The sequence below is a fragment of the Rhea pennata genome, chromosome 17 (genome assembly GCF_028389875.1).
Source record: "Rhea pennata isolate bPtePen1 chromosome 17, bPtePen1.pri, whole genome shotgun sequence".
NCBI classification, from domain to species: Eukaryota; Metazoa; Chordata; class Aves; order Rheiformes; family Rheidae; genus Rhea; species Rhea pennata.
Window position 1 is genome coordinate 3779146 of NC_084679.1, and position 17839 is coordinate 3796984.

The 17839-nt window shown below is 40.0% G+C and overlaps 1 protein-coding gene across 4 annotated transcripts; it reads left to right on the forward strand.

Moving 5' to 3' along the window:
- The first annotated feature begins 622 nt into the window (after positions 1-622).
- On the forward strand, positions 623-17450 carry CCDC62 (coiled-coil domain containing 62). Of its 4 annotated transcripts, XM_062590157.1 has the most exons (14): positions 623-645; positions 930-1105; positions 1364-1556; positions 1939-2105; positions 2859-2960; positions 3317-3488; positions 3572-3673; positions 4798-4886; positions 5825-5928; positions 6508-7251; positions 10133-10310; positions 11269-11400; positions 13092-13184; positions 15263-17450. In XM_062590157.1, exons 2-13 carry the CDS (start codon positions 1070-1072, stop codon positions 13176-13178), a joined length of 2106 nt encoding a protein of 701 aa, XP_062446141.1. In that variant the 5' UTR covers positions 623-645; positions 930-1069; the 3' UTR covers positions 13179-13184; positions 15263-17450. The 4 variants fall into 4 exon arrangements, with proteins under 4 accessions (XP_062446141.1, XP_062446140.1, XP_062446142.1 ...); XM_062590156.1 differs by lacking the exon at positions 623-645 and having other exon boundaries at positions 723-1105; XM_062590158.1 differs by lacking the exon at positions 623-645 and having other exon boundaries at positions 723-1105; positions 5828-5928; positions 15263-17449.
- Positions 17451-17839: the final 389 nt, after the last annotated feature.

Consider the following 17839-nt stretch of genomic DNA (forward strand, 5'->3'; position numbering starts at 1 on the left):
TGTAAGCAACACAACTTTATAGTGACTGCTCTTTGCTTCCACCTACCATCTTCATGCAGTAGGTGAGGTGAAGCGAAAGGTTTGAGTCTTCATTCTTTCCATCAGACAGCTTCAAGCGTAGGTTCAGTGCTTTATATTTCACTGCTCCATATAATTGCATTAAACATTCCCTAGTGACGTGTCCTAGAATTGACATTTTCTAGTCACTTCTAAACCTAGGTAGGTTTAAACCTAAGTGGGTGACTCACTGGATACTTCATCCTCTGCCAGATTTGTTTCATTTTTTCCTTGTGAATTTGGTTGGTTGTTTTTAACCAGATCTATTTAGTTGAGAAGAACATATAAAATCAGGTAATTGAATCTCTGTGGCTCTTCCATTTAAAGAGATGAAGGGGGTTGTTATTCTATTTATTATTTTTCACATCCAGTCAGATTCCCGTGCTGGGGGCCTGGCCATGGAAAGCTTTCTGGAGCCTAAGGGGGAGGAAAAAGGGCTCGAACCCGCGGCGCCGGGGCTCGAACCCGCGGCCCCGGCCGGGGAGGGGGCGGGGCTTCATCCTAACGGCCGCGGGGTGGGGGGCGGAGCTTCCGCGTAACGGCCGGGGGCGGGGTTCCGCGCGCAGGCGCCGGGGCGGTGCGCGCGGGGTAACGGTCGGGGGCTCGGGGTGGGGGGGCTCGGCGCTGCCGGCGCCCGCGGGCGGGGCTGACGGGCGGCTGCGGGCCCCGCTCCGGGTGGAGGCGATCCGCGGAGCGCGGCGGAACGGCGGCCCCGGCGAGGCGACGAGAGCCGCTCGCCCCAGCTCGTGGTCCCCGCCCCGCAAAGCGCCTTCCTCAGGCCGCGGCGCCTGTTCGAGGCCGCAGGCTGTGCCCACGCCGCGGTCGGTTCTCACCCTTTTGGTTTTTTTTTATTTATTTATTTATTTCTGCAGGGTTGCCAGATCAGAAGTAGTACTGGGTGGGCAATCATGTAGTGCTTAAATCAGACGGAGCTTTCAAGCTGAATGTTATAGGTTATAAATATTTATGAGCCTCTGCTAGCGCGTGGTGGAAGTCTGATCCCCAAACCCTTATGAATTCATCACTGCCACGTTCTGCTTCACCCCAGGTAAAAAAAAAATGAGAATAAAATTAACTATCAGTGCACACTGGTTTTGACACGAAAACAGTCATTGCACTGCTAGCGGTTTCAATCAAGGGCCACAGGTGGTATGGCAAGTGTGAGGAATGTTTTGGGATGGTTTACGTTTTAAACGTAGAAATAATACTTTAATTTAGAATAAATTCAAACCTGGAGTTTATTATCGGGGGGCTGATCGTTTGTTTTTTTAATGCTGAAACATTTCCCGCTTGTTATCTTTTATAGAAACTTAGTCCCAGCTTTGAGAACAGCACCATTCAGAAACAGAGGCATGAACTCCAGCTTTTAATTGCAGAACTGAAAGATCGTGATAAGGAACTCAATGACATGGTTGCAGTGCACCAGAGACAGCTTCTAGCCTGGGAAGATGATCGGCAACGAATACTAACTTTGGCAGAGCGGTGCAATTTGTTAGAAAGTAAGTGGTGTGCGTAGAGCACAAGACTCTAGTCTTGTAATTGCATTCAGATCACAATCCTGCATAACAGTGTTTCATCATTAAAGAATGGTTTCCTACCCTTTGTTGTTAAATTTAGTTGTCTCCTTTCTGAGATCAAAACATATGCAACAGATGGACCAGATTCTAAAGTGGTTGTGATAATTGGATAGCACTTCCTCATTTCAATTTGTAAAATTGTCAGGTATATGATCCTACTTCAACATATGCAACCTTAGCATCCATTTCTGAATTATATGATTTTAAAACTGCAGATTAAATGGTTTCTGCCGTTTTAAAGATTGTGTGGGTAGTATCTGAACTGTTTTCTCACACATGCTTCCTCATGTTTTCTTTTTTCCAGATGAGCTGCACAAAAGAAATGAAATTATAAAAACACTAACCAAAAGGTTAAAGCTCTTAGAATCTCAGCAGAATGACAGTAAGACAACACTTGAACATACACAACAGAAGTTTAAAGAGCTATCTCAAAAAGCAACAGACACAACTCTTCAGTGTCAAGTCCTGGAGGTAGGAGTTGAGTGATAGTCCAGTTTTGCAGTCTATGCATGTACAGAATGCCAGTGACATTTGTGAGTTCCACTAGTGAATAAATACTGCAGATTAAAGCTTCTGAACTGTATTTGTCTTCTAATGCACTAATGTTAGACTAAGACATGGCTCTGATTTTTTTTTTTTTTTTTTTAATTTCCCAAGCCTCGCTTTGGACTTTGCTGTTTGTTTGTTTAGTTTGGAGGAACACTGCTCAGCACCAACTTGCTTTCAAAATGTGAAGTATTCTGACTGTAAAAGGCAGTGTTGGCCCCGGAAACAATGCTGCCACTGAGTTAGGAAGTAGTTCCAGAAGGTTTTACTTCAGCTTTGGTTACTGTTACAAACTGTAACATGTTGTAACTGGTTTAAGGATATGAAAATGGTTGATGTTTAACCATTCTAGATTTTTTTTTAGACTGATTTGGAAATATTGTGTTTACTGGGATAAGTTTTCCTTTGTATGCAATACAATAAGACAGTATGCCTCATTTTCATGTATCTTACCAATTTAAATTAAGATAAGCAGGATATTAAGACCCTTGATGGCAAGCAAGTTTGATTGTAATAGATTGGGGAATGAGGCTGATTTTTACTCTTCTTTCTCGAAAGCCCCAGAGAATCCCTCATTCTCATTCCTGACGTTTAAATAAAGTTGTTCATGTATTTACTGAAAAAATAGTATCTTTTGAATTACTGAAGTAGTAATTGAAACTTATTTTTGTTCACTAGGAGAAAAATCAAAATCTCAACTGCTCGGTGTTGGAACTGTCTGCTAAAATAGGCCAACTGCAAGCTAGAGAGCAGGAGCTTCTTACTATGCTCAAGTTGAAGGTAACATCTGTCGCCTTATCAGGCATTAAATATGTCAAACTGCAAGTGAAGTTATTAGTGACTACACCACAGTGGTTCTATTATTGTCAGTCACATTACTGTTTCAGTCTTAGACTTGTTTGAGAAGGGAAAAGTGGTCAACAAACAGGAAACGGATTTACTTTCATAAACATGCTTGTTTCCTGGCTTTGTGGGTTTTTTTGGTTTTTTGGGGTTTTTTTGTTCTTTTTTCTTGCATCTAGAGCTCAAATAAAAGCTGTGAAGTAGCTGTAACTACTGTAGTACTGTTGTTTTGTCAAGATTTGTGACATGAAGATAAAACATTAACGAAGAATATATTTTATTTCATATTTTAGGACAAGGATATACTTGAAGCAACTGATCACATTACTGAATTTACATCTAAATTCAAACAGTTAGAGAGTGCATTGCGTGCAGCTAAGTCAGAGGAATTTAGTATTAACAAAGAAAAACAAGACTTCAAACTGAGACTGAAAGAACTAATGCTTGAAACAAATAAGCTGAAAGGTAAATGTTTATATCAGGCACAAATTGAGGATAAATGAGTGTGATTCCTTTTCATTCTGGAAGAATTATGTTTTGTTTTAAAGATGACCTCTGTGAAAAGATGAAAGAAAATAATGAGCAGCGGGAAGAAATCATGCACCTCAAACAAGAAAATGGGTACTTGAAGAATGAGCTTGCACTTAGTGGTAAGTGTGAGCAGTTGGCTTTCGTGCCTTAACTTTCAACAAATCAGAGACTTTTAGGTAACAGTCCACTAACATCTAGGAAGGAGGCAGCTTCTTATCTACCTTTATTGCAGTTTAATAAAGGTATACCTTTATGGGTCATTCTTTGAAAGCAATATCTTAGGGCTGCTGCAGGAGCAGTTTATAAAACCCTATTAGTCAATTTTGTGTTTTTATGTGATAATATGTGGAAGAGTAAATGGCTTGGAGAACTCTCTTGAAAATTTTGTGGACTCTCTTGTCTCCTATGATAAAATAAATAGGGGTGACCTTCCTCCTCCTGATAAAAGTTGCATAGAAAATAGATGCTGAGAAGAAACCACACACAAAACAGCTTAGGCTCTGTAAAATTACTACCTCATTCACTCCCTCCTGTGGCCAGCAAGGAGGCATTTCCATGGAAGAAGTATGTTTACAAGTTCACTTTGTTGCTCTTCCCTAACTGATATTTTTGGTTTAGACTGTTTTAATAGGCAAGACTTGATAAACTGTAACTTGCTATGTATTGATATCTGCACTTTGTTTTTGAGTGGAGAGAGCACAGTTTGCTATACTTCAGTGGGTAAGAAAGGCCAATTGTTGCTTCAGTATTCGCACAGACAAGTGATATGCCTTGAAAAATTAGATGACCAAAGATGTCCCATACTGTGTGGCAGTTTACTTTCCTTTCTCTTTTTTCCTCCCATTATCTTTGCCAAATATTGATCCCATGAATAAGCTCGTTAATAATAACGGGAAGTATTTCCTAGTCCTTCCTGGTACAGACAAGAAATAGAACTAATTACTGCCATTTCCTTTCCATGAAAGAATATCAAAACCATGAATCAGTCAATGAGATAAAATATTGCCACTACTAACATCCTAGGTCCTAGGAAAATATTTGGTCTGTTTAGCTGTCTCATAATTTTAGTGATTTTTTTTTTTTTTTTGGAGGGCAAAAAGATCTCGTTGATCTTAAGAAAATGCTTTTGTTTTGTTTATGTATTTGCTTCTGCTACTACTGACAAATGTATGTACAAATGTAGTTGGTATGTATCTATTCAATTAAAGTAAGTAATCTGAAAACTATGTGTATTTTGAAACAGTTGAGAAAGCAAATAGAAAAGATCAACTTCTTCAGTTTGCCAAATCTAAACAAGTACGGACTGACACAGAACTATCAAGTTTGCGGCAGGTACAATCCTAATTACGAGATTACGAAGGAATTTTGCAGTAGCATTAGATCTATATAGAACAGTATAGTAAGTTAGAAGTAGCTGTTCTTAAATAAGAAAAAAAATCAGATTTCATCTTGCTGCCTTTCTGGGATCACAATAGAATGCTGCTTTTTTTTGTTGTTAAAATAAAAACCCCATGATATAAATCCTTTTATTTACATATGCCTTTAGTCTTTAAAGTTATAAGTGTATTTACTCGATACTGCAATGAGTAACTATCACCCTCATAGCAGTAAGTGGGGCAACCCTATCAAGATAAACAGTTCATTGGGGCATGTTTATAACCAGAAGGTGCCAGGCTCCAAGAAGTCATGTGAAAGGCAGTGGGAGATGTGAGTGTACTGCCTCACACACATGCCCAAGGTGAACTCTTGCAGCCTGAAGAGGTATAGTGTACTACAAAAACTGCTTCAAAAGAGACTTAAAACCAGTGCTTTTGCCTGCAGTCATTTGAGATTCCCAAGGCATGTTCAATTTTTTTTACTGCTTGTAGCTGATCAGTGTTAACTTCTGCATTACCTTTACAAGAAACTCCCTGCAGTGCAAGTAAACACTATGATTCTTGTGCTATAATCTGCAGAACATTGAACAGCACAATAACAAGATATGTTAAGTATCAAATAACAATATTATTACTGTATTTATTATATTAGTCCCATTTTAGAAGACCACAGCAGTCTTCTAATAGAAATAATTTATATTATCCACATAACATGGCAAATCATACTGTGTTTTGCTAAATACATGCTGAGATGACCCTTTAGATTTGGCTGAAGTTTGACTACAGATATTGGCCTAAAAAGTATTTTGAGGATATTTTTGCATAAAAAGCAGTGTGTTGTTTACCTATTTCTTGTACTTTAGACTTTCACTAATGTGCATCTCTATTTTTAAGCAGATCTATGTAAAACAGCAACGTGACTTGCAATTTCTTCATATCAATTTGGAGAGTTCACAGGAATTAAGGCAAAAGCAGGAAAAAAAGACACATGACATGAGGTAAAGTAACCTATTTTCTGTACTAGTTTACTTTCTGAGGACTGACTTTTTACTACTCAGCTAGAGTTAGCATTCTGAAACAGATGTGTGCTGTGTCCACACTTTGCTGGGCTCAACCGCAAACGTCCAATGCAATTGTCAGATACCTGTTTTATGTGTTCAGAAGATACCATGAGTATCAGTCATAGAATAAAGTATTGTATGCTAGTTAGTCACGTTTTAAAAAATGGACTAGTCTGGTGATAAGGGCATTAGTCTGGCCTGCTGCTTCTTTTATTTAAAAATCAAAGTTTATTTTGCTTTCAAATTAGGAAATCAATGCACACCCTAGAGGTTCGGACAGAATTACCACACTATATAAAATGTGAAAGAACTCTTAGAGTGATTCTGCAAAGTAACTTACAGTCAAATCTGGGCAGACTTCTCTAGGGTTCTGGCAGGATACAGCTGTCTGCTAGTATGTAAACTACTGCTGAACTGTGGCTGCAGCCTGTGGTTAATGTATGGCTTATCCAGAGTACAGTTATGTATGTTCTTTAAATGCAGTATTTATGACAGTTCTTTTTCATGCAATTGTAGCATAGGTATGGCATTCCCTGCCCCTGAGACTAACAGTGAAACAGGCACGGTTAGGAGTGAGGGCACCATATGCGAGGAAGATGAAACTGCGCAAGTTCAGAAGTGTAGGCTAAAAACCATCTCTGAGGTGTGTGAAGTAGAGAACAGACTGTTACTGAATGCATCAGACTTGGAGAAAACTGCCTCAGCACACTTAAATCGGTGTCAAAAAGTTGTGAAAGGCTTGGCTGTCTTTACAGAAGAAGAGGAAAAGCAGGATATTGCCTCAAGCTCCAGTGAGCCAGCCAGCAAAGTATTTTGTGATACAAACAACACAAGGCCTTTGAGAAATGGGGAAATTTCCGAGAATGGATTGGAAAATAGAGACCTTCAAACCTTTGAGTCATCTTTACCTGTATGTGAGCATTGGCCCAACTTCAATTCTTGTGTAGATTCACAAAGTACTTTGATCCAGGACACTGTCATACCTGACAAAACTGATAATGAAGATAAAATCTGGGAAGAGAGAAATGGAATTTTATGCAGCCAAAAAAGCAGAGAGGCTCTTAGTACAATTCACAAGCCTGAATCTGATTCCTGTAGTAGTAACTTTATCATAAAAAAAGCTACATGGTGGAAGCCCATATCGGATTTGGAATGGATGAAGATTTTCAAACCGATAAAAGGAAGTGGAAATATATGGCACAGAAAAACTTGCAACTGTCTCAAGACTGCACAAGAGAGAAAATGTGCCAGCCCCCAAAGGTTATGTACTCATTACATTTAAGAAATAGATTGGTATAAGCTATAATTATATAGAAACTTAGTGGACAAGCTATCAATAATTTGCATTATCTTGAGTGATGATGGAAGTAATTTCTGTTTTAAAAATCAAACTACTGACTAGTAAATTTAAAATAAGTTAAAATAGCTCTAAAGTATCGTTATTTTAATGCATTTATTTTTTCACATCTCTTACCCACAAGAGCTGTCTGGGTAAGAAAAGCTGCAATACTGCATAACTTGCCAAATAAACTCAATAAGAAGGAAAAGTATAGATTTTAAAATCCTCTGATTTTTTGGAGATCCTAGATGTTGCTTTTAACTCTGGGTAAAATACATTCAGTCTGGAATTGGGCTTCTAAAGTGACGTTTCTGTAAGGCAAGAAACAAACCTGTATTTTGTGTGATGATTTAGTGACTATGTTATTTTATTGAGAAATCACACAGTGACTCGGTAGGTATGTAGGACAGGTCTCTTCCATACAGGCTGCTTTCCTCACTCAGGGCAAGAAAATGAGATGACAAAGTTTAAAGCATAGCAATCTGTCAGCAGTCTGGTGTGTCTGGGGACAGTATCCCTGTGTTTATATTGGTGGGGAGAAAAGGGACGTCTAGTTGGAGATGAGCAGAATGAGTTTTCTAATACTGGGAAATGTCATAAAAATAACTTGCATGTCTTAGTGGTTTTCAAACATCTCCAGCATATAAATGCTGCTTCACATTTATAGAAGTTGTTTTTATACCTGCACAAGCAAGGACATTCAAAGCTATGACTGTTTCTGTGGATTTATCATGCTGGCTAATTTCCTCTATTTCCTTTAAAAAACTGACTTACTGATCAATTACCAACTGTATTTTAGAAGGATTTCTGAAGTTCTACAGAGATTTCATAGCTGCCTTTTAGACAGGAGGAGGAGAAAGAGGAGTAATTCTTCAGCTGGTACAGTTTGAGTACAGTAAATGAACAGTTTAAACCTGCTAAGAATTCTACCAGTACGTCTGGCCCAGCATCCAAACAGATTAATATTATGGAAGAGAAATGTCTAATGTACTGACAATTTTGTTCTGTATTGTTTTTAAAACAAACAAACAAAAAATTACAGGAATTGTTACTGCAGAGAGACAGATGTATCCAGAAACAAGGTGAATGGGCAGCCAGTGAAAAGAGTGCTGTTGTGGCACATAGCCATGCAACTTAGCTGAGCTTCCCGCTGTATGTGGACTGTCTAGTTTCCGTTCTTAAATCATAATAAAGACTCTATCCATTCCTCTTAAGTCTATCTTGATCTTTTCTTATCTATTCACCCCAGCAGCATAAACGACACACCTCCCATGCCTCCAGATCTCTTTTGAGATAAAAACTTAAAGTAGCTTTTATCTCACTCCTGAGGTGGTTTTAGAGGGTAAAGGATCAAATCCAACATAGACAACATAAATAGAGTAGACTTGCTTCATCAAGGGGGGGTTGCTTTACTCATTTGAGATTTGCTACTGCTGAGCAATCAAGTTTTCTTGATAATCACACTTGTTCCTAGGAGCTCTACTACTTGGAGAAAACCCCCAAACTATCTGCTGTCCAACCACTGCTGACTGTCTTATCTACCACTGAATACATTCTCTCCCCGTAAATGGGATGAAAACTTAGTATTGCAGTCATCAGTGTGGACTTATTATTCAGGCATTAATGGCAACATGACATTCCTTCTAGGACTTGAATGTGGATCCTCCAGTTTTCCATTGCTGGCTTTCTAGTGCTGCTGATGTATTTCATGTGCAGGGGAGGGTGCTGGCACCTCCCTGTCAAACCAGCAAATATTTTTGACATGAGTTCTTGAATTCTGGAACAGCTAACAAGAAGGCTCTTAACTCAGTGAAATGCCTTAACTATCTGCAAGAGTGATTGTGAAATACTGTAATGCAAGCATCATTTCTTTGTGCTCTGACTTAGTGTGACCTCATTTCTGTTGGAGAAATATTGCTGGCTTTGGATTTAATACAGATTCTGTTTTAAAATCTGGAGCCTCAGCAGAGTTATTTGTTCTGCATGCTCCTGCTGCCCTACTCCACTTGTTCCTTAAAACAGCTCACTGCCTCAAAATCAAAACCTGTTTCTTTCCCCCCACCGTCCGTGTATTCTTCAAAACTGGCTGTGTTCATCAAATAACCTCTGTCTCCTGCTTTGAGGTTGCTACATCTTAGTCAGATCTCTCCTAAAGGGCCTTTTCTTCTCAGAAGCTTGCAGACATGAACTCCTCTTTCTTAAAAGCTTATTGTATCCTCCTGTTTTGCTAGAGGAGAAGTAAAATGAGGCAGAGTATACAGTTCTAAGCTGGTATCTTTCAGGTGGGCTTTTTCTTAGATTGAATATCATTTAAAAAGAAACCTTGCTGTAACAGTTTTGCCAGGTATGGAATGTGTTGTTTCACCAAAATAAATGTCATAAATATCTGAAGAATATTTAATGAAATGTTAGGAATTTGAAATGAGTATTTTCTTAAAATTTTGGGGGGGTTATTTACTTGATCAGGTAGGGCTAGTAAATCTTGCCGTCTTCAGAACAGTAATGAATACAGAAATGTTTTATTTTGGGAGATAGCCACTATTTTATTCACTTTTCAAATAAGAATAATGTATGTTTTAAAACTGTATGATGCAGAAATTATGAAACAATGAAACTGATGTAATGAAGCTGTTAAATGTGGGAGCAACTCTAAGGAACAGAGTAATCTCACGTGCTTGACTGTTGCCTTGAATCAGGGCCCATGAGTACATTATCCTTTTTTTTTAAAAAAAAAAAAAAAAAAAAAAAAGTTTAGAAAGAATGATGATACTGTTTCTGGCAATGTTTTAATTCTGTTAACAGTGAAGAATATGCAGATCTGAATTCTTTTCACTTGGATTCTCCATGTTTGACATCCACCCAAAAAGGAGACAGGCCTCAGAGATACGAAAAATTCTCTGATGCAGACTTCCCTCTGGGGATCAGTTACCTTTCAGTGACTCAGCCCAGCAATAGATGCTGCAATCCTACCATTGACCAAGTTAGTATGTTATTAAAGAATGTTTTACATTAATTTTAGGGGGAATTGCAATTAGTGAGAGGAAAGCAAATGTCCGTCATCTTGCAAGAAGTAGGGACTCAACTTACAGATTGGCTGACTGTGTAACTGTGCGTGTTCTGTTTTGCCCCATTCGGACATGGGGCTGCAGTTTGATCAGGAGTGCAGTCCAGCACCTACTTGCTGAGGCTGGGAATTTTGAAATTAGTAAATGCAAGTAGAAACAGAGAGAGAGAGTTCTTTCTCAATGCCATCCTGCTTGAATGAGTGTCTGGGAATATCCTTTTATTTGTTTGGTTTTCTTTTCTTTGTTGTTGTTGTTTTGGCAGGGTAGGGGTTCTTTGTTTATTTTTTGAGATTAGCATCAGCTTCCAACTCTGTCGTTTGACATGCTTTTAGAGGAGCCTCAGCAGCTACCCACAAATCTGCATGGTCCTCTTCTATAACATACTTCAGGCCAATTCTGAAAACTGAAGTGCTGAGGATTAGGGGTGTCTGCCCAGGCTTGCAGCTATGCTGATTACTTATGTGAGCATGGACTTAGAGGAGGCTAGTGTGACATTTGGAGCTGTCACCAGCTCTTTCCTGTTAGCTGCCAAGATAAATTCTCTTGTTCGTACTGTTAATAAACTTCCTGCTTTTTTCAGCCATTTGAAACACTAGCTTTGACTCCTCAGTGGCATGTGCTTTCAGCTGTGATGCTATGCACACATGCGTAAGAGTATCTATTAGAAAACTGGTACTAGGAAAGTCCTACCTGTTTAGCAGAAGTCACAGCATTTGCACAGACAATGTCATATTCTGCAACAGTGTTACATAGTAGTATTTTGAACTGAGACATTTCAGAATGAAAGTGGTGATTCTTATTATATTATAACCCTTTGATTTTCTTTCCAAAAAGCTCATTTCATAATGTTGACTTACTTTCTGTCTTGTCCAGGAAACCTGTTCCCACACAAGTAAGCTGCAGCATTTGCTGGCTGAGTCTCGACAGATGGTTGCTGATCTGGAGCTTAGCACTCTCCTCCACACAAGCCCTTGCTGCAGTCCAAACAGCAGCAGTGTTAATACGGTATTTATTACTCTCCTGTGACTAGATATAGGTAGCTAGGAAGAGTCATTGTGAACATCCTTTCCCTTCTGCTTGAGCTGTGTTATGACATTATAAACATTATCCTCCTTGCACTTTGCTGAAGAGAAAATATTCCTGCGTGCCTTAGCATGAAATACTTGAGATGTTTTTTACTGGATTCTTTTTGGCTCCTCAAGGTCATGACCGGATTTGACTTTTGCATGTGTCTAAACAGATGGAAGGAAGAAGTCATTTTGGAGCAAGCTGTAGGAGTTCTAGAAAAAAGTGAATACAAGTATGACTTGCATTCAGAACTAGTTTATCGTGCTAGGTGCCTTTCTGGAAAGGAAGGCACTATAGGAGATGAAGGAGTGATACATATAATAGTTTTATGTTTGAGTATAGATCAGACTCTCAGCATAAATAACTCAGGTTTTTGTAGCTTGATAGTTTCAGTTCTTTCATTGCAGGGCCAGAGAACGTACTGAATGGGCCAAACAAATAACCTGCACATAGCTGTCATGGCAGTATATTTTATAAGCCTGAATGCTGTCAGAGAGGTTCTTGTCCTCAGAATATTGGCACTAAAAATAATTGGAGTGGGGCATTTGTTTGTTCTCATGAACATCCTTAAGAATTTCTACTGTGTTTGACAAGATTTATGACAAAGGAATTACACCAGTTTTCACTAGAAATGAGTGTATGTGCACTGATGTATATCACTAAATAAGAATGTGGGCTTTTGGTTTTAAGGCAGACTCTTAATGGAAAGTGTATGTGCTGAAACCTCAGCTGTGCTTTCCGGTGAAACATATTACCTATACCTACAAAAGCTGCATCTCTTATATCCTTAGATGAACTTGGCCAGAACAATATTACTATAAATAACAGACAAAAATAATTTTGATAGTGTTCAGAACCAGAAAATCTTAATTGTTGAGACAGACTGAAAGAGTATAAAGGTTGTGTGCCAGTGTTTGCACAAACTGAAACTATATTTTGTTCAGGAGTTCATCTGCAGGATTTAACTCAGTGTAAAGGACAGCAGTAGCATAGTCTTCTGCGAAGATTGTCTTGTAGAGTAGATTCCTGAAAAACCTTCTGCAAAGCAGTGATTGCTTGTGGCTGTTGTGCAGCCCCATCAGATATCTGGCCCTTGCCTTCTGATTGGCATATTGCAGCCTGAATAAACCAGTTCTCCTTTAGTAGAGAGCATGACTGCTTTATAATCTGATACTACACTTCTGAGCTTGGAAGTTGGCTTCTCATTTAGAAAGGTTGCATCAGTGGATAGAAAATAAAGCAGGCTCATGTTTACTGGTGAGGGCAGCTTCTGAACCACATTTATAGGACTTTGATCTACTTTCAGAGCAGTTCTGGCTGCAAACTTGTCAAGCATGTTTTGTTTAATCTATGCAGGCCAACCAACTGCACTTAAAACCAGCTTTACCTGAGGGTATTTTAAACTGGGGCTTTAAAATACAGCATACCTGAACATACTAAGAGCATAACTCTTAGTATTTGATCAGTAAGAATTTGAACCTGGTGGATTCTATTCCTTGTTTTGGGGGAGGTAGGAGAAAAGAGGATTAAAAAGTGTATCTTTGTTCTTCACTAGTTTGTCTGGCAGCTTTCTATTATCTGTTTGAAGTTCTGTGATTTCCACATAGTGTTTTTGCATTACAATATAGACAACAGAACTTGCAGAGGCCCTTTACAGAACGCCATTACCAGCTGCAGAAGAAAGCGAGGCTAAGCTTCCATTTTCTTCTCTGTGATCTTGAGTGAGTATGAGATAATTTTTTCTCCCTTGATTTTTGTTTTGTTTCCCTCTTTAGAAATCCGTCTGCAATATTAATACAAGCATATGCACTTACGAGAGGGGCCTGGCACAAGATTAAGTGCACTACATATGAGTGCATTTCCAATAAAACTCTTGAGATAACTGTAGCAGCAAACAGATATTGAAGCAACCAGTACTTCCTTTAGTCACATAATAATACTGTTCTCAAGCATATTCCTCATGCTTGCTGCCAGAAAAAGTGTGGCAGTTGTATTGTGCAGCTCTGTTCCTGATCTTACAGTCTTTCTTGTACCTGCACATAGTTCATTGTAGCTGGAGTCCTTCTGTGTGTTACAGATAACAGGATCAAGGATATGAACATTGTTGAATAGGAGATGGGGAAGTGTTTTTCAATGCCATGGCTAATGGCTCTTTTAGCATATTGTTCCTGGGCTCTGATCTCCAAAAGTAGAAGGTATTGAATAGAACTGTTTCAGAATAGAAAGCTGCCTTGCCTATAGCAGATTTTTTTTTTTAAATCAGAGAATTTCTCACTGATTATTTGTTGTATTAATGTGAATTGCACATTCACATGACAATGTGGATGCTTGCAGTAGGCACCACGTTGTCTGGTTCTGAGGACAAAAGAGTAACCAGATATGGTTAAAATGCCAGAAACCACGTGGGACTTAATGAGAATTAGTAACAATGGAAGGAAAACGGACAAAAGAGAGATCTAGTGCTGACACAATCCAAGGGCTTTTCTGCATAGGGAAGTTAGAACATAGCAAGCTAGAGCGTGAAGCTGTGGGGCACTGGCTGTTCATAGTGATTTTTCATGGGAACACCAGGGAATACTTTAAAATAAAATAGGTTGGGTCCAGCAGGGAACTTAGTTCTCCCTCTGTATATTCAAATTCTGCTGTCCTTCACTGTTTTTCTCCAGTGGAGTTAAACCCTTCGTGCCTCGTGAGAAACAGCATGGGTTTATAGTACTCTAATGTTCTGTAGTTTCTGCAGGTACTTTTTGCATTAAGTCTAGAGACACTCCTCCTTCAAAATGACTTTGGTTTGTTTACTGCACACTGATGGGATTCTCACACAAAGTTGAAGCAGAGTAGCCAGAATACCTTACCTTACATTGCTGTAATATTCCCATGTAGGAATGCCCAATTTCTCTACAAAGATGAGCCTTAAACTTGGCAGAAGTTGGGAGATGTATTGATCAAAACTAGCTCTGTGACTTGCATCCTGAAACTACTGATGTTATAAATTTTCAGGAGCAAATCCCCAAAAGTGCTGAGCACCATGCTGATACAGCAAAGCAGTAAGCACATGCTTAGCCTACAGAAATAATCTCATTTACTTCAAGTGAGAAAGAACTGATGAAACAAATGTACCCACAATTTGCTGTGAATCCATAACAAGATGTAGTGCCTGTGCAAGTCACTGGCTGCTGCATAATTGCTATTTTCTTTCTTAGTTAGTTAAATAAAAAGCAGTTTTTGCAAAATTCATAGCAGGTCCAGAAATAACTACCATGTTTGTGCAATTTCTTATAGAGAAATGATTGAGTTGATTTTTCTTGATAGCTTTGAAATCATTTGATGGCAGGTGAACTAAGCATTAGGTTAATTTCCTAATTAGCTGACAGTGATTTGGCCATTTTCATCAGTCAATCATTTTTTTCTTTAGAAACACAGATTGGATGGGGGTGGAGTTGAAAAGCCACACAAAGGAGAAAAGCAATGAGAAAAAGGGTATGCTCAGTTTTAGACAGTATAGCATGTGCTGCTGCTTGTAAATCCTGATTCGGTAGCTTTCAGCAAAAAGATCACTCCATTTGCAAAACAAACTGGGAAGATTTTATTTCACAACACTTGAGTGGTGTCCCTGAAACTCTTGTCCCTCTATGAAGTGGTCTGCTCACCTTTCTCCTCTTTGTTTCTTATGGCTATATATTTTTTCCTTCTGTCTGCAATATGAAAACCTGTACAGTAAAATGATATATATGTGATTGTATAATATATGTTAGAGGAACTTTTCCTGTCTTTTAATCCAAAACTTTATTTTCTACAGTGGGTGAAGATGTTTTCATTATAGAATTAATTTTGATAACTGAAGATTATCAATCCATCAGCTACAATGGAAAGTTATCTAACTTTTTTTCCATAATTCTTCTATGAGTGTTTGAAAGATCCACGAGTATCAGAAAGATGCGACTATGCTGGAATGTATTACATCTTGAAATAAAACGTAGAATTATGCCAAGATAAACAAAGTTTTTTATAGCTGAGAACTTAGGTTAAATACCAGTTTGTTCTTTAAGAATCTAAAATGTGTAATTGTTATGACGTAGGAGCTATTTTTCTTACCTTTTTTATGGTGGCTCAGAAATATTTATAGTGTATGACACATCCAAGAGTTCCTTTTTTGTCAGTTTATTGTTTTTCTTCTGGAGTTCTTACTATGTAAAGAGCACATGAATAATGTTTATAGGAAGTTCCCAATTAGTGTGGCAACCAGGAAATACCTCCTACATTGTTGAAATTGGAAAGTTGTCACCCACGGATTGGGTAAAATGGTTTTTTCCCAGTCATGAGCTGTTTCTTCTAACAAAAGCTTTTAATGAGATCAGGTGTTTGTATGGACTCATTTGGCACAGTATGGCAACAGACAGACATAATGTGACCAGCTGTTGAAGCATTTAAACTGTTTTTAGCATTGACATATTGGGCAAGATGTTTTCCATCGTCACATTTTGAACGCCTTTTTTAAGCAATAGGTGAAATAGGCTAACAAAGGGGATGAGCGCTGTATCTTGTATATTTAACTCACTATGCAACAAATTTAGACAATTTATGTCAGTTCTGTGGTCCCTGTGACACCAGCTGCCAGGTATTCGAGCACAGGGCAGGGCTGGCCTTGGATGGCTGCTCTGCCACGTGTGATTTGTGAGCAGTTCGGTGGCACCTGTGCCATGTCCACATCACTGCGCCTAGTGCCAGCGCTTTGTCCGTGTGGGAGCTGCGAGGTGGTCAGCATCCCTAGCCACTCGAGGTGGGGTGGCAGGACACTCATGGTATTCTCGCTCTCTGCTGCCTCTCCCATGTAGTTACTGGTGTCTCAAAGATTTGGCGAGTGGCTCGTTGCAGCAGGGCAGCGCGTCACCTCCGCCACCAGTGCACATCCGTTCTCAGAGCAGTTGGAGGATCCTCCCCATCCACTGCCATGAATTCGTTGCAGTGAAATACAACGCTTGCTCTTTGGTTTCCAGTCGGTAGCTCAGTGATACGATTCTCAGCTTTCTCTTTCGTTAGCTAAATGAGAGCCTGCTTTCTGTCGTGTACTGATGGCCCTTAAAATTAGTAGACCAACTCTGATCACAGCTTTGGGGCTGCAAGCTCTTCCCCTCTGCCTGCAATGCTTGTAGGTGGGGAGATCATCTCTGCTGCTCAGTTTTTTTTTTTATAAGAGAAGGGCCAGTTTACACAAGTGTTCAAAGCACGTTTGATTCTTCTGCCTGCTAAGAAACTTTCCTGGCGCTGTGCTTGAAGTCTGCTGCTCTGGGCATGGCAACACTTCCCCACAGAAACCCCCTGAGAGCAAGGCGGGGGTGCTCCGTCTGAAGCTGTCCGACAACCGGTGCTGCACTAGCTGAGCAAAACCAGTATATCGAAGCCAGGAGAAATCCACGCAACTTCCTAGCGTGGATTAGGAACTGCTTCCCAGTTTCAGTGTGCTTAGAACTACTGGATAAAGATGTCGAATTGTCCTTGTGAATTTAGAATGGTAATGCTGTACCTGTGAGATTAGCAATTTCAAATGCTGGTTTTAAAGTGATGCAACAAGGATGGGAAGAGCCCTAGGATTTAGTTTTGGTGCTGTTCTGTATTTGTTTTGCTGCTGTATTTTTGCTTTGAATGCCTGCTTGGACAGTACTTTCCTCCCACAGCTCCCTCCTCCTCCAGTTCTCTGCTCTGCTGGTGTGCGGGGGGGATGCCCCGGTTGCCATTCAGAAATTGGAAGCAGCAGAACGTGGGGTTAATTTATTCGGGCAGTAAGTGAATAATTACAAAACTGTATTATCTGCCATGCTTTGAGGCTTGTACTGAAGCTGAAACTGCATCTATTGCCTAAGAACGCTGCCTTATTTTTGGAAGCATTACACTGCAGGGAGTGCCCTTTCTATTGTATTCTGGGACTGAATTGTTATTAAATAAAACAAAGCATCTGCTCCAGCACAGCCCGCTTTCCGCAGCCGTGGAGCTGCTCTCGTCTACTTGGCTTTCTAAATGGAAGACTAAGAAAGTGGTGATGAAGTTCTGAGTCTCTTAAAAATGTTGTGCGTATAGCTGTAGGGTGTATTTAGAGAAAGGAGAAAGAAGTTAGGAGTAGTTAAGTCCGATAAGTCAGTGGTAGAGCTGGAGTACAGCTAAGTACGGAATAAAGCTGTCTCCCCTCTCCCCGAGCTGAGGGGTTGCAGCTTCGGGCAGCCACCTGGCAGGCCCCGGCGGGAGGCAGCCCGGCTCCCCGCGCCGGCGGCTGCGGCGCTCGGAGCTCCCGCGCGCGCGCTGCCCTCCGCGCCCGGCAGCTTGCGGTGCGTTCAGCAAGCGTCGCGGGGCCGCTGCGGCGAGGAGCGGCGAGGCGCAGCCC